This window comes from Octopus sinensis, linkage group LG2 (assembly GCF_006345805.1).
Source record: "Octopus sinensis linkage group LG2, ASM634580v1, whole genome shotgun sequence".
NCBI lineage: Eukaryota > Metazoa > Mollusca > Cephalopoda > Octopoda > Octopodidae > Octopus > Octopus sinensis.
Window position 1 is genome coordinate 56,611,094 of NC_042998.1, and position 26,413 is coordinate 56,637,506.

Below are 26,413 nucleotides of genomic sequence, written 5' to 3' on the forward strand. Positions count from 1 at the left end.
ACTCAGCCCCCTCCTATTTATCATAGTACTCCAGGCAATTACGGAGGAATTCAAGACAGGCTGTCCCTGGGAGCTCCTCTACGCTGACGACCTTGCTCTTATTGCTGAGTCACTATCAGAACTGGAGGAGAAGTTCCAGGTGTGGAAGGAGGGTTTAGAATCAAGGGGCCTTAGAGTCAACCTAGCTAAAACCAAAGTACTAATAAGTAGAAAGGTAGACAATCCACAAATATCTTCAGGAAGATGGCCCTGCTCGATCTGTAGAAAAGGTGTAGGTAGAAACTCTATAAGATGTACCCAGTGTAAGCTATGGACACATAAGAGGTGCAGCAATGTCAAAGGTAGGCTAACTGGGAAGATAGTTTTTGTATGTGGCAGATGCTCGGGAGCATTAACCTCCGAAAATCTGCAGAAAACAACTTCCGTCACTTTCCAGGGGGAAAAACTAGAAGTAGTTGATAGCTTCCGTTATCTAGGTGACCAAGTCAGTAGTGGGGGTGGGTGCGCTGAAAGTGTAACTGCTAGAATAAGAATAGCCTGGGCAAAGTTTAGGGAGCTCTTACCTCTGCTGGTGACTAAAGGCCTCTCGCTCAGAGTAAAAGGCAGACTGTATGATGCGTGTGTACGAACAGCCATGCTACATGGCAGCGAAACATGGGCTGTGACTGCTGAGGACATGCGTAAGCTCGTGAGGAATGAAGCCAGTATGCTCCGATGGATGTGTAATGTCAGTGTACATACTCGACAGAGCGTTAGCACCTTGAGAGAAATGTTGTACCTAAGAAGCATCAGTTGTGGTGTGCAAGAGAGACGATTGCGCTGGTATGGTCATATGGCGAGAATGGATGAAGATAGGTGTGTGAGAAAGTGCCAATCCCTAGCAGTTGAGGGAACCCGTGGAAGAGGTAGACCCAGGAAAACCTGGGACGAGGTGGTGAAGCACGACCTTCGAACTTTAGGCCTCACTGAGGAAATGACCAGAGACCGAGACCTTTGGAAATATTCTGTACGTGAGAAGACCAGGCAGGACAAGTGAGCCCAGCCCACTTATGAATGCCTTTCCTCCCTTGGACACAAAGACCGGTTGAGGCAAGCGAAGTCGATATAGAACCTCATCCGACGACAGACACCCATCCCAACCCCCCATGCTTGCGAAGACATGTTGGGGCAAGCGAAATTGAAACCGAATTGAACCAGCCAGGATCCCTGGCCTGGTGGTACGTAAAAAGCACTATCCGACTCGGGGCCGTGGCACGTAAAATACTCCAATGCGACCGTACGACAGGCACCCATGCCAACCCCCTTTGCTTGTGAAGACATGTTGGGGCAAGCGAAATCGAAATCGAATTGAACCAGCCAGGATCCCTGGTCTGGTGGTACGTAAAAAGCACTATCCGACTCGTGGCCGTGGCACGTAAAATACTCCAATGCGACCGTACGACAGGCACCCTTGCCAACCCCCTTTGCTTGTGAAGACATGTTGGGGCAAGCGAAATCGAAATCGAATTGAACCAGCCAGGATCCCTGGTCTGGTGGTACGTAAAAAGCACTATCCGACTCGTGGCCGATGCCAGCACCGCCTCGACTGGCTTCCGTGCCGGTGGCACATAAAATACACCAATCTGACCGTGGCCGTTGCCAGCCCCGCCTGGCACCTGTGCAGGTGGCACGTAAAAAGCACCCACTACACTCACGGAGTGGTTGGCGTTAGGAAGGGCATCCAGCTGTAGAAACATTGCCAAATTAGACTGGAGCCTGGTGCAGCCTTCTGGCTTCCCAGAACCCCGGTCGAACCGTCCAACCCATGCTAGCATGGAGAACGGACGTTAAACGACGATGATGATGATGATGATATATAAATAAAATTAATCCAAACATGAAAACGCAAAGAGAAAACACAACAACGCGAGGAGGTGGAACAAGTATAGTGTTATTGGATGCTCAGGAAAGGAGGGTTTAACGTTTCGAGCGGAGCTCTTCGTCAGAAACATAGGAAAAGGAAAAATCCAAAGAAGGGAAGACGGAGGATTAAAAAAAAAAAAAAAAAAAAAAAAAAAAACGCCAATGGTACAGACACGGTCACATGCTGACATATGAGGTGCATTAGAATTGGCTCTCTCTCTCTCCAAGCAACCAAGAAATAGAAATACAAAATAAGATATATATGGCAAGGAATCAATGAACAGACACTCACAAGATCAACTTCCTTCTTACTTCCATCAATACCCTTTGTATAGTCATCTGCACGTTTCTGTTTTTCAGCTGGAATTGAAAATGAAAATGGATTAATCTGTGAAATAAACAATGACTATATAAGTGTGGAAATGATAACTGCAAGAGGAGAGATAGGGATTGTTGTGATGTTGGAGCTCTGCCAGGGAATGCCAGATGATTGGGCACTAAGTGTGATGGTACTGATCTTCAAGGGGAAGGGGCATGCAATGAGTTGCGGGGTGTATAGGGGAGTGAAGTTATTGGAGCATGCAATGAAGATAGTGGAAAGGGCGTTGGAGTGGAGAATTCAGAAGTGGGTGGATGAGATGCAATTCGGTTTTATGCCAGGAAAGGAGATAATAGATGCAGTGTTCATTGTAAAGGGATTGCAAGAGGAATACCGAGATAAAAAGTTGTACATGTGCTTCGTTGATCTGGAGAAGGCATTTGATAGGGTTCCAAAGAAGGCGATTGAGTGGGCATTGAGGAAGAGAGGTGTACTGGCGGTAATAGTGAAGGCAGTGATGACTTTGTTGTATGAAGGGGTAAAGACGAGAGTTAGAATTGAATCAGAGTTGTTGGAGGAGTTTGCAGCGAAAGCTGGTGTGCATCAGGGATCTGTGTTGTTACTGTTGTAGTTTGCAATAGTGGCTGATGTGGTGACAGAGAGTGCAAAAGAGGGACTGCTAATGGAGATACTGTGTGCTGATGACCTTATTCTGATGAGTGAGACGATGGAGGGATTAAGGGAGAAATTTTGGAAATGGAAGGAGGCATTTGAAGGTAAACCTCAGGAAGACAAAGGTGATGGTGAGCAGGGTGGAAGAAGTGTTAGTAAGAAGATTCTTTTTCTTTAAATTCTTGTATATTATTAAAAAGATATATATATATATAGGTGCAGGAGTGGCTGTGTGGTAAGTAGCTTGCTTACCAACCACATGGTTCCGGGTTCAGTCCCACTGCGTGACACCTTGGGCAAGTGTCTTCTACTATAGCCTCGGGCTGATCAAAGCCTTGTGAGTGGATTTGGTAGACGGAAACTGAAAGAAGCCCGTCGTATATATATATGTGTGTGTGTGTGTGTGTGTGTTTGTCCCCCTAGCATCGCTTGACAACCGATGCTGGTGTGTGTTTGTTCCCCTAGCATTGCTTGACAACCGATGCTGGTGTGTTTACGTCCCCGTAACTTAGCAGTTCAGCAAAAGAGACCGATAGAATAAGTACTGGGCTTACAAAGAATAAGTCCCAGGGTCGATTTGCTCAACTAAAAAGGTGGTGCTCCAGCATGGCCACAGTCAAATGACTGAAACAAGTAAAAGAGTATATATATATCTTTAGTGATTAGAAATTACAAATCATAGATACATACACACAATAGTATATGTGATACATACCAGCTAGATGGTCCATCAAGACAGTATATTCATCCAAGACTTTCCTGGAGAAAAACAAAAAGGCAAATGTATCAGGAATTTAAAACTAATTCCATAATATAAAAATCTCAAAACTAATTTGCATAAACAGTTCAAAATATCAACAGAGCAGTCAATTCCAATGAATCAGTGACAAGTACAAGCAGTCCTATATGACAAGGCTGCATCCTCCAATTGTGGGTACAATCCATCTGGTTTAGGCCACAAACCAGTGGTTAACAGTGCAGCTCCATTATTTAATAGGCCCTATGCCTCATGATACACACCCAAAGACTGGCACCTTGTATGGTAAAAGATTATTGTTGGTAAAAAGCACTCTTTGAAGAATTATGTGGGTTAGCTGAATACCAGGAGAAATATTGTAAAGAGCAAGTGAACAGCATGAGCAATAGGCATCACATCAAATAACAAAGAGTAAGTTTTACACTGCTTCTCTATGGTTACTATGGTAATTAACTTCTAAAGAAAGATAGACTCTTTATTAGATGGAATTTTATCTCTAAAAGTGTAAGACAATATTCACAGGAACCTGACCATCACACAAACATTGGTCAAGTACAATTACTATGCAATTTGTTGGAGATCAATAATCTTTTCTGGGAGCTAGGTTCATAAGATATCAAACATTTTCACTACATATGGAGTTGTAAGTAACCATTATATCTACATCAAGAAAGGCACAAAATATTGATATAATTGTTGCAAATCATATTTGGACATCACAAGTACATCAACATCAAAATCAATGGAAATTGTAGTTGTGATCCCTGTGCCGGTGACACGTAAAAAGCACCATCTGAATGTGACCGATGCCATTGCCACCGTCACTGGCTTCCGTGACGGTGGCACGTAAAAAGCACCAACCAGCCATGGCCGTCGCCAGCCTCACCTGGCACGTAAAAAGCACCCACTACACTCACGGAGTGGTTGGTGTTAGGAAGGGCATCCAGTTGTAGAAACACTGCCAAATCAGACTGGAGCCTGGTGCAGCCTTCTGGCTTCCCAGACCCCGGTCGAACAGTCCAATCCATGCTAGCATGGAAAATGGACGTTAAACGAACGATGATGAACCATAAGACATCAATTGTATTGTATTAGCAGAATGCAGTGAGTCTTAAGTGTTGCATGTCAGACTTTGAGAAACTGACACTAAATTAAATATTCCTTTACGTCAGAGTAATTATTCCTGGAATTACCTTTGATCATAGGTCTGCTCAATCAAGCATGCAGTGGAGCTTAATTACTCTTAATAGCAAGTAGATTCTTAAGCAATTTTACTTACTTCATTTCATTAAGCTTTTCTTGACCAGCTTTCTTCTCAGTTTGCAGTTGCAACAGGTCTTTTTTCCTTTGTTCCATTTCAACATCCTTTTCATTCAAAGCCTTCTGGTGTTCCTCAGTTAATTCAGACATTTTATGAGTAAGTTCCTTGCTAGCAGACATCAAACGGTTTTGATATTCCAACTCAATATTCTGTTTCATTTTCAGCCAGTCTTCTTCTGTGTATTTTAATACCTATTGGATTACCAAAAGTACAAACTATTTCAGATGGCCACAGACATTTTAAAAACATCTATATGTATAAGGATATTCTTTGAGTGACTTGAATCAGAAAATTTTTGGTTGAATCTGCAACTTGTAAAGTCTTTAATAAAAATTTTAAAAATTATCACTTTTCTTCACCTAATATAAAGGTGTCCCCCTCACTAATGTAGTCTTGTGAGCTATATGACAACCTCACTAGTGATGCTACACACACAAAAAAACAAAAACAAAAAAAAACTCCAAAAAACATCCAGTGTACACTAAATGGTTGGTGTTAGGAAGGGTATCTAGCTATTGAAACCATGTCAAAGAAGAATTGGAGCATAGCAGTCTTGTGACCAATCTGATTCTGTCAAATTATCTAACCCATTCCAACATGGAATATTGACATAAAAAGATTTACAACTAATAGGATAAGTCAAACAAGTTTACAGGACATAAGTTTTGATCAGGCTTTTCATAAAGAGTTACCTTTATTACAACTACTATTACATTAAAATTTTATGCTTAAACTTGGTAATAATAGTATACAAGATGTCTGGCAGCTTGATAGTTTCATATGAAGATCAGTTGAAAAAATAAGGGTCAGTAATACAAAGGGCATCTAGCTTTGAATATTTTCTTAAATCTTGTCCAACACATGCCATCATGGGAAAAGTGAATATAAATGATTATATATCATCACTGAAGTTCACTTTCCCATGACTGCTTGGGTTTAACAGAATTTGAGGCAGATTTTTAATGGTCAGATGCCCTCCCTGTTGCCAACTCTAACCCGTTTCCAAGCAATGTAATATTTCCCCATGACCAGACACGTTTTCCACAGAAGACAAGAAATGAACAGTATCACTTGTATGATGGTGATCCTTGTTTACAATCGTTTCCTTATGGCAAGACAAAGGCACACACAAACACAATGGGCTTCTTCCAGTTTTGATCAACCAAATCCACTCACTATGCTTGGGATTATAGAAGACACTAGCCGAAAGCAATATGCCTGCACCTATAATATATATATATATATATATATATATATATAGGCGCAGGAGTGGCTGTGTAGTAAGTCACTTGTTTACCAACCACATGGTTCTGGGTTCAGTCCCACTGAGTGGCACCTTGGGCAAGTGTCTTCTACTATAGCCTCAGGCCGACCAAAGCCTTGTGAGTGGATTTGGTAGACGGAAACTGAAAGAAGCCCATCGTATATATGTATATATATATATATATATATATATATATGTGTGCGTGTATGTTTGTGTGTCTGTGTTTGTCCCCCTAGCATTGCTTGACAACCAATGCTGGAGTGTTTATGTCCCTGTTACTTAGCGATTCGGCAAAAGAGACCGATAGAATAAGTACTGGGCTTACAAAAGAATAAGTCCCGGGGTCGAGTTGCTTGATTAAAGGCGGTGCTCCAGCATGGCCGCAGTCAAATGACTGAAACAAGTAAAAGAGTAAAGATATATATATATATATATATATATTATATATATATATATTGGTAAAACGGTAAGATAACAAAAGAAAGAAGGAGACCTCAATATTATGTAAATAGAGGAAATTTATCTATAAAATAATATGTTACATTACTCGATAGTCAAGATAAAACTCTGAGTTTCAGATGCTGAAGTGGGAATCCACAACGCCATCTCTTCGGTTATAGCCAGATAACTGAAGAGATGGCGTTGTGGATTCTCACTTCGGCATCTGAAACTCAGAGTTTTATCTTGACTACCGAGTAATGTAACATTATTTTATAGATATATATATATATATATATATATAAAATAAGCAGTGTCAAACCATGCTGTCTATAACACCTTTATTCTATATATAAACATAGGGCTTAAATTCTAATTCAAGCTAACTGTAATCACCACTAACCTACCAATTCTCATGATAACATCAGAGAGGAAGTTGATAGATAAAGGTTGAAAAGATATCAAAACCAAAAGTTAATGTATAAAAAAAAAAACAAAACAAAATCTCACCTGAACAATTTCACTGTTCTTTTTCTGTGGCAAAGGTGTACCAAAAAATATTGCATCGGCCTAAAAGTATAATACATAATTCAAATATGCTGACAAACACAAAATATTGCAAAATTCTGCAAGGAAATCATTAAAATGAATTAGAAAACAAAGAATAAAAAAAAAAAATATATATATAGTAGCACAAAAACTTGTTTGGAATGATAAGTGCTTAAAATTCTGAGGAATTACTTAAGTGGTAATTTTTCCTTTATATTACACTAGCCTTCAATTGGTTGAACAGGTAATCATTACCTAGCGTCTTATTTCCAAATATTCATCTCTGGCTGGAAACCAATTAGAAAAGTTTATCTCAAAATCAAAAGATTATTAACATTCTTATCCACAGAACCACTTGATGATGAGTTGGAACCACATGAAATATTACAGTGCAACTGTAACTTATCTAAATCAGTGTTTCTCAACTGAAGTCCATATAAGATTTTGCTGTTAAAATTTATATGCACTAAATAGGTTATACTTCTACAATATACAAGAATATTTTCATTTTTTAAAAATAAAATTCCTAATATTTACTTATAAAAATATGATACTTTTTTTAAACATCGAATGTTTATTAGGGTTAAATAACCAGAGAGGTCCATAGGCAAAAAAATGGTTGAGAACCACCAATCTAAATATTCTGATAAAAAGCAAAAAGAACAAAAAAAATTAAGAACATAAAATAAAAAAAATAAGTACAAAAGCATTAAAAAAGAAAAAATGCTTCAAATCTCACATTGTTATTTGCAGGTGATAATGAGAAAATGTCATCAAGATTGTTGTTTGTGCTGTTGTTTGTTTTTCTCAGGGGATTGACTTTTTGGTACATGGATTTACGTGTTGGTGAATCCATCATTATAAGATCAGGTGATTTTGGTGGACTGGAATTATAAGAAAGACAATATGAAAATATAATTCCGATCATAAAACACCAAACCAGAAGGCAGTAGTAGGATAGCCTATCTGCTAGGACTGAATAAACGACAAGTGATGCTGATGCTATAATTAGTGAGGCATTTAGGTTATAAAGCATTTATTGGTGCAGGCATTAGATGTGGTTTGGAAGACTGCAGCGAGACCATGTTGGATTCAGATTCGGCCCTTATGCCTGGAACCATCTACTAAAGCACTGGGTTGCCTAATGCTTTGATAGAAACAATGTGAGGAAGCCCATCCATCACATGTGCGTGTGTGTGACCACCTGTCTTTTTGTAACTAAGTGATACTACTTGACAGTGGTGTTTGTCTATGTCAACGTGGCTTACTGGTTCAACAAAAAATGCTTCAAGATGATACCAGCGTGACCAGAGTTTGATGACCGAAAAAGAGCTATCTAATTTGATAGAAAGAGAGAGACATCAGATGCTCTATAATGCAGTCACTAGGAAATACATCAGACATAAATTTAGTAATCTGCTGAAGGCCTAGTTTTTATATCATATATGCAGGTTTAATATGAAGTTTCTAAACACCAGGTGTTAAAAATGATTTTCTTTTGGGAAAGATCAATCCCATTTACAATTTTTTATTACTTCAACTGGCATTGAGACTGAGTGGATAAATTATGCCATACCAACTTAGGGCACATGGATTGTTATCTACTGCAGGTACTTCCCTGTACACAATAAGCAGCAGGACTTCTGGAAAAATTAACTGAAATCAATCAGCAAGTCATGGAATGAATGACTTGGTTTGTTCATTGCTATAGAAATTAAAAGTTAAGAACCAACCCTATGCTGCGGTTTTGTGAAAATTAGCAATTAAATGACAGAATCTTTGATTTACTTATTAGAGTGCTTCTTGATTTAACTCTTTAGCATTTAAACCAACCAAATGTGGCCCAAATATTCTACCTGTTTAATTTTCAAACCAGCCAGGTCTGACCTCTCATGTCCACCCTACAATGTCATTCAAAAAATATACAATAACATCACTGAAATCTTGAAGCTGTGAGATAATGTGTGATTAATTAAAAACAATTGAATAAATATTATATCTGACAGAGTATTCCCAATGCAAAAGAATTAGTATTACATTTTTGATTTCTTTTCATTAGACACTCCACTAATTATTATGAGAGAGAGAGAAAGAACAAATATATTTCAAGTAAATCTTACCTCTTAATTTTCTCTAATGCAGGTTGTTTACTCACACTTTTCCTTTTGTCTAAAACAAAAGAATTTACATCATTTTAACAATTTCAAAAAGTAGTGTGGAATTATTAAAAAACAATACACTGTTGTTATCCATCTCAAGATTAATTGTGATCAAAGGGATCTATGATGCAAAGCATTGCAACTATGATTATCCTATCTTTTTAGCAGCAGTTAGAGCATCCTCTGATGTGTCCTTTTTGTATTTTTTTAATGATGGCAAGGTGTGAATGAGAGAGATTTGGTGATTATCTCTAGCAAACTGAGCAACTGCATTGAGTCTTTGTTGACTTGGTCAATAAAATGAAATTATAAGAAGCCAACGAGTAAACTTTCTAATAATGAAATTAGCCATTACATCTCTATAATGAGAAAACATTTTGAGCAAAAGGTCAGTGCTAAGTTACTAGTAAATGAACACTCATTGTAGAAAGGAGATAATCATTAGCTGAGTAAGATAAGCCAGTCATAGCTAAGTTGCTAAGGTTTGTATCCCATCACTGCTGCTGCATTGCACATGTACCTGGCTCTGTCTGTCCAGAGTAGTAGATAGATATGAATTGGTGCAACCCACTGCTCACACACCATGTCCTTGCTTTAATCAATTCAATAACCACTACCACCACATCAAAGCAATGATGAACAAAATTTCTAATTTTGCCAAAATTATTGTTGTGTCTCAAAGGACATCATACTTGCCTATTACCAGTTTAGTGGTAAGAAAAATTATATAAAAGGACCATGTAGAGGCATCTTTATTGGTTTGTAAGGTAACAAAGATTAGTGTCAGTATTTGAGATCTTGCAGTAAAGTATAACTTACTCATGTCAAAATCAATTGTGTTATTCAATCCAAGTAGTGGATCAAACTTTACATAGAGACTTTCGCGACATAACCGAGAAGCATTTATCTGGAAGCAAAAACAAATCACACATTTCATTAAAAAACATCATATATTTTGATAAGCTATAATAGTAAATAGTTGTATTTATTTGGTGAAAACTCAAAATGAATAGTTATTTCAAGTACTTAAGTTCACAATGTTTTGACAGATATTTTGTTGGGAACCCAGCTGTTGCTTCAGTGTGGAATGCAATAAAACTAAAACACCAACATAATAGTCCCATCTACTCTGGATTGTATATGTTTAACTATTTAGCTTCAAATACTCACTGCTGTTGCAGTGTTGACAAGGGATTATCAGTTATTTGACAATCCAATACACTATAATCACCAACTGTATCTTGTTGATAATTCCAGAGTTCAAAACATTTTAATGAAGACAATTTTTTTTTTCATCTTATGATTCAGCCATAACACTGCAGCCATGCTGGAGCACCACCTTGAAGAATTTCAAGTTAAATGAATCAACCTCAGTACTTAAAATATTTTTCATTAAGCCTGGCACTTACTCTATCAACTTTTTTTTTTTTTGCTGAACTGCTAAGTTATAGGGACATAAATACACCAACACTAGTTGCCAAGCAGTAATGAAGAAAAAACACACACACACATATATAAAGATATGATAGGCTTCTTTCAGTTTCCATCAACCAAATCCACTCACAAGGATTTGGTTGGACCAAGGCTATAGCAGACACTTGCCCAAGGTGCCACAGTGGACTGAACCAGGAACTATGTGGTTGGGAAGCAAGCTTCTTTGCTCAAAATTGATTTCCAATTTTGGAATACAAATTTTTTTATTTTGCTTTAATTTAATAAATTTTGCACCTTTAATTTAACAAAACACCTAGAACTTGAAAACATAACAGCAAAAATAGGTTACTTAACATCCCTAGTGGGTTCTTGGAAAATAACCCAAAATTAGTGCCTTTTTTCATTGCTTTAACATCTATTTTTCCATGTTTGAATGGATCAAAAAGTATATTGAGACAGATTTTCTTCTTCCTATTGCCAGCTCTTGTTGCCAAACAAGGTAACATTTCTTCATAGCCAGATATGATTTCACAGAATATCAAGCCAAGTGAAATGGTAGTCATGGCAGATACTGGTGTCATGCAAAAGCACTCATTACACACTCAGAATGGTTGGCATTAGGAAGGGCATCCAGCCATAGACACCATACCAAATCAGACTTGAGTCAGGTGCAGCCCTACTCAGCTTACCAGCCTTGGTTAAACTGTCCAACCCATGCCAGCATGGACAATGGACGTATGATGATGATGATTAGAAATGAATGACATTCATTCACAACAATCACACAATCTTAAGACAAGGAAAAACACAAATACCCATTCATATATATGCTAGGCTTCTTTCAGTTTCCTAACAAATCTATTCACAAAGCTTTTGTCAGCATTGGGCTATAGTAGAGGATTACTTTCCCAAAGTGCTATGCAGTGAAATTGAAATCATGTAATTGGGAAGTAAACTGCTTATCCACAAAGCCATGAGAAATTCATCATCATCATTTAACGTCCATGCTGGATTGGGTTGGACAGTTTGACCAGGGTTGGCAAGCTGGAAGGCTGCACCAGACTCTGGGCTTATTTGGCATGGTTTCTATGGCTGGATGCTCTTCCCAACGCCAACCACTCCGAGAGTGCAATGGGTGCATATATGTGCCACCAGTATCTTCTACAACTGCGATTTTACTTCACTTGATAGGTCCTCTCAAGCACAGCATATTGACAAAGGTCTTGGTCACTACCGCTGTGGGGTCCAACACTCAAAAGGAGCTTTTCACGTGCCACCAGCATTAGCCACTTTGCCTTCATGTGCAATAAATTGGTTATACTTATACACAAAATATTTTAATTTTCTTAATACAATTTCTAATAATAATAATTATAAAAATGGGATTTATTTCTGGACAGATTGTCTTATTCCTAGTTAAGTATTTCTGTAGCAGTCTAGAAAAAGGCATGAGTGGTAGCCAACCCTGACATAAACCAAAACAGAAGTTCAGCCAAGCTAAATCTCTTCTTTATCAATTGATAAAATAAACACCAGTTATGAACTAAGGTTAATCCAACTTATCCCATTGCCTAATTAATGAATTAGTAATCTCATTATCAGTAGTGTAATTGTGTTGTTTCCTGGTAACAACCACTATTAGCATCATTACAAAAATGCAAAATAAAAGTTTTTCTTTCTCCTCAAGAATATGAAGTTATTGAAAATAAAAAGTCAACTATTTGATTAATTAACCAATTCCAGTGTATTTTCCTTTGACTCTGATATGGAGAGAAGGTTTAAAGTGGTGCCCTAACACGCTGGGACACACTACACTATTTTTAGATGCCAGGTTAACATGTTTTGAAGAAATTATCAATTAGAGAGATAGAAATATACTTACAACAGTTTTATCACAGTTTAACAGCTCCCAGTCATCATCATCACAGATAAATCCTACAAAATAAATGAAACAAATTATTCATCTTCACTCATTTTTCATGCAAACTTAAATTAGATGAATATATTACTGAGACACTAGGTTAATGATGACCTTGATACTTTCCAAGTAAGGGATCTCTTATTCCACACATTTGTTTGTCTTTCTTTTTAGTCTATTTAAATGTGTACACACACACACAATGATGAACAGGAACAAAATGTTTGAGTTGAAGCAGAGAAAACCTAATTCAGACCCTTTCAAATCTACATTCGAGTGGTTGAGTTGCTCTCTCAGTACCCACTCATAATGCTGAAGTAGCTGTGAGCATGGTATCCTTTTTTTTTTTTTTTCTGGTTCTGAATGAACTCAGAATCTATCCAACTATTCACCTGCACAGTGTTGCCATCTTACTCATGTATTATAGATTCCCAGGTCATGCACCAACTGACTGAGCTTGAACTACCCTTGGTCCTGTGTACTCAGTGTTGCCTGTTTGTGGGTTGATAGTGAAGTGGTTGAAACTTCTCAGTATTGACCTGCATGTTATTTTCATCAGCTCATCCTGCAGTTTTAGCACGAAGTGCATTCAAAAAGTATCCAACTATTTTTTTCCCTGCCAAAACTAATGTAGTGTGGATAAACTACTTCGGGTGGAACATAATGCCACCCTTCCTGCACATGTGTGAAAATTTTCATGTCTGTAGGACTGTCAGCTCCTGACTGTTATGCATTGTAATTGAATGCATTAAGCAGAAATACTGCAAGTTTTGCCAAAAGCTGTGATAACTTAAGCTCAAACCATTCAGAAGATTCAGCAGGCCTTTGGCAATGATGCCATGGGCAAAACTCAGATCAAGGAGTGGTACAACCACTTCAAACATAACTGCATTTCAGTGGGGAGAAAGGCATGCTCAGGTAGGCCATCCACAAGCAGAAATGAAGAGCTGATTGAGGTTTGGCAAATCACACTGAAAGGGAAGCAATTTGAGTTGCAAGAGAAAACTGTGAGAAAAGCAACAATGGAACTCCACAGTATTCCAGGTGTTACCAGCAATGGCAGAACTGCTGGGAGAAGTGTGTGAACTCCTAAAAGGAATATTTTGAGGGTGATTAAATAAAATTTGTGAAGTGTACAAAATTGCTTTTTTTTAATGCACCTCATGTTATCAGGGTCCTTGACCACCTGTGATACTTTTGTAACATCAGCATAGCTGGTGAGTGGCTGACTTTATGTCAGAGAGTCACCACAAACACTAGTGGTGGTCTCAATACAGTTCTTTGAGCGACTTCACAGAGAGAGAGAGCACCGTTAGCTGCAACTGTCTGACTTCTGCTTTTAAAAAAGTCATGCAGCCACTCTCCTAGTTTTCCAGCAATACCATGGTCATGCAGTTTGTGACAGATCATCCCATGAGCAACTTTAAGGTCTTAGCAAAGTTAACATATATCATTATCTACATTTGAGTGATTGAGCTGCTCTCTCAGTATCCAATCATAATGCTGTAGTAGCTGTGAGGCAGTTGTGTTGTGCATTTGCTAGCGAGTTATTTTCTTCCAGGAACGTGATCAGCCTCCTCTGGACAATGCATTCCATGACCTTGTTAAAATGTAAAGTCAGAGAGATGGGCCTAGCATCTGCTCTGCTTCCTTCTTTAAGGACAGGGCACATTATACAATCTTCTAACAACTTGGGAAGTTTACCACATGCAAGGAAACTCTGAAAAAGTATTTGCAGTGGTTTTGTGACAGCTTTCTTGCATGTCTTTAAAAGAGCAGCTGGAAACCCATCTGGACCAGTTGTTGAGTTCATCTCACCAATGGCCAATATTACATCTTTCTCTCTCTTATGCCAATGTAATTGATGATTGCCTCTTTTCCCCCGTCGATCTGCAGTGTCGAAAAACTCATCAGGCTTGCTTATTAGCATGTTTCCCAGTGGAGAGGCGAAGAGACTTTGGCATTGCTTATTTGGCAGTTCACTTATCCTCCTGGGGTCTGAATTTAGAGAGCTGTCTAAACAATAGCACTGAGGCAGATTCTTTTGCAAAATTGTAGGATTTAGGATTCATTTTTACATTTTTCATTGCTTTGGTTTCTCTTTCTACACCTTAGTGCCTCTCTGAGGAGGGATTTCTTGCTGTTATTGCTGGGGAACAATGTTTTTGTATGCAGTTGTTCGCTTCTTTGGGACAAATTTAATGCGTATGGCTTGCAATAGATATAAAACTAAACATTTGATAGAAAAGTAAAGACAATATATGTGGACACTTTTTGAAATTGAGTAAGTTATGGACACTACACAGTTAACTCATAAGGGTACCATACTTAGTTAACTTTCCCAGAAAATATGGTTGGAGTGAAATAAATGTGAGTAGTTGAATATTCAACTTTGACCCTCTCAAAGCATATCATTATGTATGAAATTAGTTGGTCAACAATGGGGTGAGTGTATGTTTTCATTTTAAATTGGACTTGGATTTTTTTGAATTCTTTCATATTTATAATAGTAACTGTATTTGCTTAAGAATCACTTTTTCAATCCTCAACTAACACTTAAAATACCTTGATGGTATAAAATATATATGCATACATATAGATGTGTGTATGTATAATATATATATATGTATGTGGATGGGTGGATAGATGTGTGCATGTGTATATATTTACAAACGTTAATATGTATGAGAAAAATGTTTTAAAAAATACAAGGGCTAAATTAAAGTCAACAACTTGAATAGTAATTAGACTTCAACAGGCTGACCACAGATACAACTGAAAAGAAGCCCCCTTTCTTTGTCTTTCTTCTCTCTTTCTTTATCCATCTTTCTTACATAATAAAGGTGAAATTTTATCCGCCCATCTGGAACTCCTGTATTTCAGTCTGCATTTGCTCTAGACATAGACACCTTTTTGGAATCAGAATGATCTTGGGATTGAAAATCGCCTTTTATTTGGTTTGCTGTTTCTTGCAGGTAAAGCTCATCTAATTCACACCATCATGGTTGGCATTTGTCAAATGATGTCAGAGTTCATTCAAGGTGGAGATAATGACACTTGCTTCATTAATTTTACATCAAGATAAGAATTTTGGGACAAATTGGCCAACAATTGGAATCCAAATTGGGACTGGAATGATTGCATTACAAAATTAATTCTCATCCATCCTTCTCCTCTGATCAAACACCACCAGGGCATATAGTCATGCTAATTAGAACTCTCTAGTTTTGGGCCACAGGCCCAGTTAGCCCCCCCCCCCACAGGAGCTAGCTTAAAAGCTAGTTCTCTATAAAAAAAAAACAATTAGCATCTGGAAAAAACTACAAACAACCACCAAATATAACAATGAAAGCCATCTCACAGATGAAAACGAGAAAAAGAATCCCATTCTCTCTTTCTTTCCTCCTTTTCTGTAAACACACATACAACTAATAAAACAAAGCATCTTCTTCCAGATTTGTATAAAAGGCAAAGAAATGTTCTGTAAAGCTGATATCTGAGGAATCTCCAAGAATGAGACAAAATTATCCAAAATTCTGACTGCCTCTTTTTACTTTATACATATATATAAAATCAAAACTTCAAAACTAAAATAACAGTTAAGACGAACTAAAATAAGTTAATTTAAACTATTGCTTGAGTGATTTGTGTTTTCATCATTCCACAACATTTATTGTTTTATGTCCATTTTTTTCCATATTATATAGATACAAAACTCATTTGATTACTAAGACACAAGACTATAAAATACTGTTGGTTACACTGGATCATAGTGGTCACTTTGAGTGAATCTCATACAGCATAACAAGCTTTTAAGGGAAGTATGTCTGCAATCAACTAACCAACATCTAAATCAGTGGTAAAAAAGAAAAACAAAACTAATAAAACAAAGAGGATAAATACTTTTCTCAGTTGGTCTAAAAGAGATATTTGCTGACATTCAATAGTCAAATCAGAGATAATAGGGTCACAGCTGTCAAAAGACTGCAACAAATGTGGTGGCAGATAATTTCAAACATCCTCAGATGTGGCGTTAGAATTCTGTTGTTCAATCTTCATTGCTTTGAGATCTGCAATGTTCCCAGCAACATCTGAAGTATCTCGCCCTTCACACCTGGTGAGTTAAGGATCTGCTTCTTACATTGGAAAGGATGTCTCCTGAAGGACTTCTTTCTCTTGTTGAGCTGATGAGTTGGGGATCGGCTCAACAAGAGGTTCCTCACAAGACTGATCCTTTCGAATGTAAGAAGCAGGTCTCTAACTCACCAGCCCTACAAGAGAAAGAGGTTCTTCATGAGACTGATCCTTTCCAATGTAAGAAACAGATGCCCAACTCACCAGCCTCAAAAGAGAAAGACATCTTTCACAAGAATGATCCTTTCCAATATAAGAAGCAGATCCCTAACTCACCAGCTCAACAACAAAAAGGTCTTTGACAAAACTGATCCTTTCCATTGTAAGAAACAGATCCTAACTCACCTGTTCAACAAGGAAAAGAGATTCTTCATGAGACTGATCCTTTCCAATGTAAAAAGCAGATCCCTAAATCACCAGCTCAACAAAAGAAAAAGATCCTTCACAAGACTTATCCTTTCCAATATAAGAAGCAGATCATTAACTTACCATTTGTTTTTTCTTCGAATTGAATATTTGGTTCCTGTTCATCATAGTTTGCGGTTTCAGCACTATCACTGGGTTCTGCGCCTTTTAGAATTGTAGAAATGTCATCCTCACATATATGGGTGTCATTTACAGCTGTAACAAGATCAGTAATTTCATTTAACTCTTTTCTGTTGGGTTTTTCATTAATATTCTGTCTGGATTGAGAACCCGCATGCTTCCCGTTTCCTACTTGCTGTTGTTTGTTAGGTGAAGTAGGAGTGATGTCTATTTGAATATCATTTTCAACAGCTACTGCAGCAACTGGAGAATTAGCCATTTGAGTTCTGCCCTCAAATGAGATATCAATATTACTTTGACTCCCTTGAATTGATTTGGGAGAATTTAGTAGATGAGTGTTAGTACTGAAGGTGTCAACATCTTTAAAGACTGAAGGATTTGAAATTATTTCAAATTTTTGCAGATTATCATCACTTGCTGCAATAGAATTAGGAATTTCACAGTTAATTTTGGAATGGTCACTAGCATCTTTAACTTCAGAAGATTCCATGACCTCTTCTTCAATATCATTAGGTCTTCCAATATCTACAACAGGCTTCTTGATTTCTACATTTTCAGCAACTGAAGCATTATCTATTGCTTTCGATAGGGGAGCATTTTCATGAGTGTTTTCTTCAGCTAATTGAGGTTTAGGATATCCATGGCTACAGTCAACATTCTGAGACTCAAGCAGATTTGAATTTTTCTCTTCAGTCTTCTCTGCATCAACATTTGCTGTGCCAATCTTAGAACTACATTCAAAATGTTCTACATTATCAGACGATTTCTCTTCAGGAATTTTCTCTTTTGTAGTTAGACAGTTAGCAATTCCAGTTTCAAAAGAATCAACAAACTTTTTAGCTCCTGAAATCTTTTCTTCAGTCTGTACTGTCATCAAAGTAGTTTCACTAGCTGACATGTGTTTGTCAGTCTTTGTTGAGCCAGTAGCAACAGACTCATGTATCTGGTTGCTAATTTCAGAAGAGCCAACAGAACTAGAATCAGGGGTTCTATCTTTTGATTTATCTTCATCATTAAAATAATCAAAGTTCTCCGGGATTGAAATTTCAGCAATCCTTTCTTCAACTTTGCAAGTATCCAAAATATCAGTGTTTTGCTTTTCATCAACTGGAGGCTGAGCCATGGTCAAAGGATCAGAACTATCGTTTGGCATTTCCACAGACTGGATGACATTAACTGATGACTGTGGAACTGGTTTATCATCAACTGGTCTTCCAATATCTGAAACAGGTTTCTTGATTTCTACATTCTCAGCAACTGAAGCATTATCTATTGCTTTCGATAGCTGAGCATTTCTACTGGTGTTTTCTTCAGTTGATTGAGGTTTTGGACTTTCATGGCTACAGTCAACATTCTGAGACTCAAGCAGATTTGAATTATTCTCTGCATCAACATTTGCAGTGCCAATCTTAGAACTACATTCAAAATGTTCTACATTATCGGACGATTTCTCTTTTGAAGTAAGACAGTTAGCAATTCCAGTTTCAAGAGAATCAACAGTCTCTTTAGCTCCTGAAATCTTTTCTTCAGTCTGTACTGTCATCAAAGTAGTTTCACTATCTAACATATTTTTGTCAGTCTTTGTTGAGCCAGTAGCAACAGACTCATTTATCTGGTTGCTAATTTCAGGAGGGGCAACAAAATCAGAATCAGGGGTTCTATCTTTTGATTTATCTTGATCATTAAAATTATCAAAGGTCTCAGGAACTGAAATTTCAGCAATCTTTTCTTCAACTTTACAAGTATCCAAAATATCCGTGTTTTGCTTTTCATCAACTGGAAGTTGTATGCTATTACTTTCCATGGTCAAAGGATAAGAACTATCATTTGGGGTTTCCACAGACTGGATGACATTAACTGATAAATGTAGAAATGGTTTCTCATCAACTGGTCTTCCAATATCTGCAACAGGCTTCTTGATTTCTACATTCTCAGCAACTGAAGCATTATCTATTGCTTTCGATAGGTGAGCATTTACACTGGTGTTTTCTTCAGTTGATTGAGGTTTAGGATTTCCATGGCTACAGTCAGTATTCTGAGACTCAAGCAGATTTGAATTATCCTCTTCATTCTTCTCTGCATCAACATTTGCAGTGCCAATCTTAGAACTACATTCAAAATGTTCTACATTATCAGACGATTTCTCTTTTGAAGTTAGACAGTTAGCAATTTCAGTTTCAAGAGAATCAACAGTCTCTTTAGCTCCTGAAATCTTTTCTTCAGTCTGTACTGTCATCAAAGTAGTTTCACTACCTGACATATTTTTGTCAGTCTTTGTTGAGCCAGCAGCAACAGACTCATTTATCTGGTTGCTAATTTCAGAAGTATCAACAGAACTAGAATCAGGGGTTCTATCTTTTGACTTGTCTTCAGCATTAAAATTATCAAATTTCTCAGGAACTGAAATTTCAGCAATCTTTTCTTTAACATGGCAAACATCCAAAATATCCGTGTTTTGCTTTTCATCAACTGGAGGTTGAAGAATATAACTTTCATTGGTCGAAGTATCAGAACTATCATTTGCCGTTTCCACAGACTGGATGACATTAACTGATGAATGTAGAACTGGTTGCTCATCAACTGGTCTTCCAATATCTGCAACTGGTTTGTTGATTTCTACATTCTCAGCAACTGAAGCATTATCTATTGCTTTCGATAGCTGAGCATTTTCACGAGTGTTTTCTTCAGTTGATTGAGGTTTAGGACTTTCATGGCTACACTCAACATTCTGAGACTCAAGCAGATTTGAATTATTCTCTGCATCAACATTTGCAGTGTCAATCTTAGAACTACATTCAAAATGTTCTACATTATCAGACGATTTCTCTTTTGGAGTTAGACAGTTAGCAATTCCAGTTTCAAGAGAATCAACAGTCTCTTTAGCTCCTGAAATCTTTTCTTCAGTCTGTACTGTCATCAAAGTAGTTTCACTATCTAACATATTTTTGTTAGTCTTTGTTGAGCCAGTAGCAACAGACTCATTTATCTGGTTGCTAATTTCAGGAGGGGCAACAGAGCCAGAATCAGGGCTTCTATCTTTTGATTTATCTTGATCATTAAAATGATCAAAGTTCTCCGGGATTGAAATTTCAGCAATCTTTTCTTCAACTTTGTAAGTATCCAAAATATCTGTGTTTTGCTTTTTATCAACTGGAGGCTGATCCATGGTCAGAGAATCAGAACTATCATTTGGCGTTTCCACAGACTGGATGACATTAACTGATGACTGTGGAACTGGTTTCTCATCAACTGGTCTTCCAATATCTGCAACAGGCTTCTTGATTTCTACATTCTCAGCAACTGAAGCATTATCTATTGCTTTCGATAGCTGAGCATTTCCACTGGTGTTTTCTTCAGTTGATTGAGGTTTAGGGCTTTCATGGCTACACTCAACATTCTGAGACTCAAGCAGATTTGAATTATTCTCTTCAGTCTTCTCTGCATCAACATTTGCAGTGCCAATCTTAGAACTACATTCAAAATGTTCTACATTATCAGACGATTTCTCTTTTGGAGTTAGACAGTTAGTAATTCCAGTTTCAAGAGAATCAACAGTCTCTTTAGCTCCTGAAATCTTTTCTTCAGTCTGTACTGTCATCAAAGTAGTTTCACTATCTAACATATTTTTGTCAGTCTTTGTTGAGCCAGTAGCAACAGACTCATTTATCTGGTTGCTAATTTCAGGAGGGGCAACAAAATCAGAATCAGGGGTTCTATCTTTTGATTTATCTTCATCATTAAAATAATCAAAGTTCTCCGGGATTGAAATTTCAGCAATCCTTTCTTGAACTTTGCATGTATCCAAAATATCTGTGTTTTGCTTTTTATCAACTGGAGGCTGATCCATGGTCAAAGGATCAGAACTATCGTTTGGCATTTCCACAGACTGGATGGCATTAACTGATGACTGTGGAACTGGTTTCTCATCAACTGGTCTTCCAATATCTGCAACAGGCTTCTTGATTTCTACATTCTCAGCAACTGAAGCATTATCTATTGCTTTCGATAGCTGAGCATTTCCACTGGTGTTTTCTTCAGTTGATTGAGGTTTAGGACTTTCATGGCTACACTCAACATTCTGAGACTCAAGCAGATTTGAATTATTCTCTTCAGTCTTCTCTGCATCAACATTTGCAGCATCAATTTTAGGACTACATTCAAAATGTTCTACATTATCAGATGATTTCTCTTCAGGAATTTTCTCTTTTAAAGTTAGACAGTTAGCAATTTCACTTTCAAGAGAATCAACAGTCTCTTTAGCTCCTGAAATCTTTTCTTCAGTCTGTACTGTCATCAAAGTAGTTTCACTATCTGACATATTTTTGTCAGTCTTTGTTGAGCCAGTAGCAACAGACTCATTTATCTGGTTGCTAATTTCAGAAGTATTAACAGAACTAGAATCAGGGGTTCTATCTTTTGATTTGTCTTCAGCATTAAAATGATCAAATTTCTCAGGAATTGAAATTTCGGCAATCTTTTCTTCGACTTTGCAAACATCCAAAATATCCGTGTTTTGCTTTTCATCAAGTGGAGGTTGAAGAATATAACTTTCATTGGTTGAAGCATTAGAACTATCGTTTGCAGTTTCCACAGACTTGATGACATTAACTGATTTCTCATCAATTGGTATGCTGTCAGAATTTTGATCTATAATCTTCAAGTAATCCCCATTTTCAACGTCAGTGGAATTAGTTAACTTTGCATCTTTAGGTAAATTAGTGAAATCTTCAGCATGATGTTCAGCCACTGTTTCTGGTTCTATACAAATGACTTGAGAAGATGGATTTTTATTTTCATGAGATTCTGAAAGATTGCCAATATTTTGATTATGGATTGCCTCGTTGAATAAATCAGAATTAATTTCAGGTTCTATATACTCCAATTTCTCGTGGATATTTTTATCGGAAATCTTTTCTGGTAAAGATGCTTCCTGTGTCTCATCAATCCCAATAATAGCACTTTCTGAATCTCTTTCACCAGAGTTATTGTTCTTCATAAGAGTTCCAGCAACATTCAGTGAAGTTCTTGGTGACGACTCTAGAGATTTAAAAGCATCATTATCACTTGTATTATCAATGTTTAGATCTTCATTTTTGAAATACTCTGAAGCATCAGTGAAAAATTCATCATCATCTGTAATGACCAATGTCTTGCGGGGTACATTGTCAGGTTCAATTTCTTCAGGGTCGCTCAGATAATCTTTTTCAACGAGTTTATCCACACCAGCAAAAGGTTCAGAGAAAGGAAGTTTTACCTTTTTAGGCTGTGCCTGGGTATCCCTAGTACTTTGCTGCATTCCATCAGGCATGAGCAGTGCTAATGCAGACATCTGCTTGCAGAGCTCAAAAATAGTCTTTCCTGGTGTTTCTTTAGTGCTTTCAGGAAAGTTCCCATTAGGGTTTATATTTTCATTATTAACAGCTTTTGTAGGCCGTGGAGTAGTGTTATAGTGCCAACTTTTATTTTGTTCTTTTTCTGGCTTAGATACACCAAGAGACGGAACTTTAAAGTTGTCATTCCTGAAAATAAATGAAAAGAAAGCACATATAAGGTAAGGTTAAAAAAAAAAAGGTGCAATATATAATTAGTGTACAGTACAGTTCTGACCCTTCCAAGAAAATGTTCTGCTTTGGAAGGCAAAGTTTTGTATGAAGATGAGCCAGAATGAATGGTAAAACAAAAAAAAAAAAGAGACTCAGAATCACAAACTACAAATCTGTGCTTATTAGAATGCCATAGGATTAGTACAAACGTACAATTAAAGAAATGCCCTTTTTTTTTTTTTACCCCAAAGAGATAGTTTCAAACACCAGCCAAATCAATTTTCTTTCAATCTCCAGAAATTGTAAGTACCAGCATTACATTGGCTCAAGTCCTTTGACTAATTAAAACAACGACTTATTAAAATGACATTACCACTATGGCAAATGCAGTTTAAATTTGCTGAAGAATTTAATTGCTAATCAATTACACTTACCTGTTTGAAGTCTTCAAGATGCCCAATGGCTTATTGGTAGGTATGTCACTCATAATGGAGACTTTGCACTTTCCTATATTAAGACAGATAAAATAAAAGATTTGGAAATTTAAGAGAGATGATGTAATATTGATGTAATTAGCAATTTCATTTTTGCATAATTGTATGAATTTGTGATTAAACACATACACACACAACTACAGGTACCTAAAGGACTAAACAAGAATTCTAAATGTGCAGTTGGAATGATGCAGACTCTTCCAACCAGTTGTTTTGTCCAAGTTCAATCCTGATTACGTAGATCTATGACTAAAGACATTCTAGCCATTATCATCATGTCCAGCTTCAGTGGCATGGTTTCTATGGTTGGATGCTCATCCTTATGCCAACCACATTACAGAGTGTATTGGGTGTCTTTCTTTGGTACCAGGACAATTGAAGTTGCCATGCAGTTTACAAGACTAAGATCCCTTTTGATTGAATGCAGCTACAATAACAAAGGTGACTTTATGATTGATGAAAAGTTGAAGCATGAAATAAGGAGCCAGATCAGAAGTTTCTTGCTGTAGAGGAGCTACACATTTTTTTAAAGGAAAATCTAAAATTACATCATCCAGTGCATTCTTCCTCTCAACCGGTTTGCATCACTCATAAAATACACTGATATGCTGTGATGAGAAGTGAATACTCGCTTCAAGCCAGTTGCTCAATTTTGTCCTTACCAGTTTCCTCACAATTTCTTAAACCATAGCATGTTTAATATATCACTTGATATAAACAATATATCTTCTGGTGGAGTAAATTAGGCAATTATAATACTGAATTTATTTCATTTTGGCTAGGGTAAGGGACAATTTCCCTTGTTTTCAGGTGGAGGTAAAGATCATGGCCTGCACTCTGTCTTTGTTTGTTTTCTGTTTTTACAGGAACACACTATATTGAGGGTGGAGATTCCGAATCTGCAAAAAAAATCTGCATTTCAAAATTTAAAACCCCACCCCCTGCAGTTTCTTAATTTTCACTTAAAAAATTGTTTTTGGCAAAATACATAGAAAAATACGGAGATTATAATTTTGAGGGAAAAAATGTAAAATTTCAATTTAAAAAACCCCCACCCCTTCCCTCTGCCCTATGACAAATAGTGAAATTAAAATGTTTTCTCTTCTGTTTCATGACGAACATCCAACATGTTGTGGTTGAGGGTCTTTTGGAATTAAGAGAGGTATGTAAAAATTAGATTTTTTGCACACATAACAAAATGATATTTTAATTTTTTTACCCCCTTTTTGGTAATTCGTATTTAGAATGTTGATCTTCGGTTTAGCTGTTGTTTCTAGCTTTCAGATTGGGGCGTACTTAAAAATTGAAGATTTTGAAAAGTCCCAAAACATGTTTTCATTCTTTGCCACTCAGGCAAAGAAAAAAGGGGGTGGGGGAAATTTCACTGTCAACTTTTTTCAGAATAATAATCTCCGTATTTTTCTACGTATTCTGCCCCCGATTTTTTTTTTTTTTTAGAAAAGTGAAAATTTAAGAAATTGGAAGGTGGGGGATTTAAATTTGAAATGCAGGTCTTTTTGTAGATTCGGAATCTCCACCCTCGATATAGTGTTTCTGTAAAAAAAACCAAAAAAAAAAACCAAGAGGTGCGGTCCATGATCTTTACCTCAGGCTGTTTTTATTTGCATAACCTAAAACCACCAGATAATTTCTGGATAAAACAGTCTGAGAAAGAGAGAATGCGTGATTCTGACTGCATCAAAATTAACGGTGACCCAACAATTGCTAGTCCTCAGTTAGTTATACTTGGTAAAGAGGTGTGTTCACCACCACACTGCTCCAGGACAAAAGAAGCCGACCCTTGCTTCCCTCACTTCCTCTTTCTGTTTCGGTAGGGAATCTCGGCCGTTGACGTCACAACCCTTTCCTTCTGGTTCATCTCATCTCCACAGGAGATGTGATAAGACCAAACCATGCCAGAAAATGTCAACAAAATCACGCCCGCATCATTCATTCAAATATCAGAGTTATCTCCCTTGTCCGTCTAACCCGATTGCCAATGTTTATATTACGGGTATAATTTCAACGATCAATTGGGATTTATTAGATTCAGTAATGTTAGCCCGCACTCATATCCTGTTATGGTCTACGCATGCATTAGCCAAGAAAACTGAAGACGGGCCTCACAGAGGCCAATGACTAGTGACCGAGACCTCTGGCGTTATGCTGTGCTTCAGAAGGCACATCAAGTCAAATGTGGCCAATGCTGGTGTCATGTAGCAGGCACCTGCGCCGGTGGTGCGTTAAAAGCACCTTTTGAGCGCTGGGCCTCACGGAGGTAATTATGAATGACCGAGACCCTTGGCATTATGCCGTGCTCGAGAAGACCCACCAAACCAAGTAAAATTGCAGTCGTGGCACGTAAAAGCACCCATTACACTCTTAGAATGGTTGGCGTTAGAAAGGGCACCCAGCCGTAGAAAAGATGCCAAATCAGACTGGAGTCTGGTGTAACCTTCCAACTTGCCAACGGACGAGGAATGATGATAATATTCGCAAAACAATTGAATGGGTAAGAAACATTCTGTGATGCAAAAATGATATAGTTATAGCATATCAATTTTGTCAAAGTGTTACACTGAAGTCGCAAAAATATAGATTGTTTTCAATTTTGTTCTATAGTTAACATTACTTCTACACCTCCCTATATTTGTTGCATTGTTCTTTCTATAATTTCAATGAGTCATAATGGAAAGGCAAAGAGAAATGAACCAATATTTTCTCATATACAATTGTATGTAGCTTCCAGTGCATGTTCATTTCTTTGGATTATGATAAAACCAACAGTAAAAAGAAGAGGCGACACATTTACTTAGATGTGCACCTTTATTATCTCTGTGAGTTCACATTATTTCAAAAGAAACTGTATAAATTTTACTCTAAGTGTAAATATATTTCTACATAGATTGCCTTGATGCAATAGATGAGCTACTGAGAAAGGCTAACATAGCGAGTTCTATTCC

At 37.3% G+C, this 26,413-nt stretch overlaps 1 protein-coding gene across 1 annotated transcript in view; it reads right to left on the reverse strand.

Annotated features, from left to right (window-relative positions):
- Positions 1–26,413, reverse strand: part of LOC115232402 (putative leucine-rich repeat-containing protein DDB_G0290503) — a 74,603-nt gene that overhangs the window by 7,658 nt on the left and 40,532 nt on the right. The window contains exons 2-12 of the mRNA XM_036500733.1: positions 23,391–23,463; positions 21,509–22,932; positions 17,357–20,158; positions 12,698–12,750; positions 10,201–10,288; positions 9,343–9,391; positions 7,962–8,106; positions 7,184–7,243; positions 4,930–5,162; positions 3,609–3,652; positions 2,195–2,262 (exon numbers count right to left, since the gene is read on the reverse strand). Of these exons, the coding sequence (XP_036356626.1) occupies positions 2,195–2,262; positions 3,609–3,652; positions 4,930–5,162; positions 7,184–7,243; positions 7,962–8,106; positions 9,343–9,391; positions 10,201–10,288; positions 12,698–12,750; positions 17,357–20,158; positions 21,509–22,932; positions 23,391–23,463 (5,039 nt within the window). The remainder of the gene's footprint in view (positions 1–2,194; positions 2,263–3,608; positions 3,653–4,929; positions 5,163–7,183; positions 7,244–7,961; positions 8,107–9,342; positions 9,392–10,200; positions 10,289–12,697; positions 12,751–17,356; positions 20,159–21,508; positions 22,933–23,390; positions 23,464–26,413) is intronic.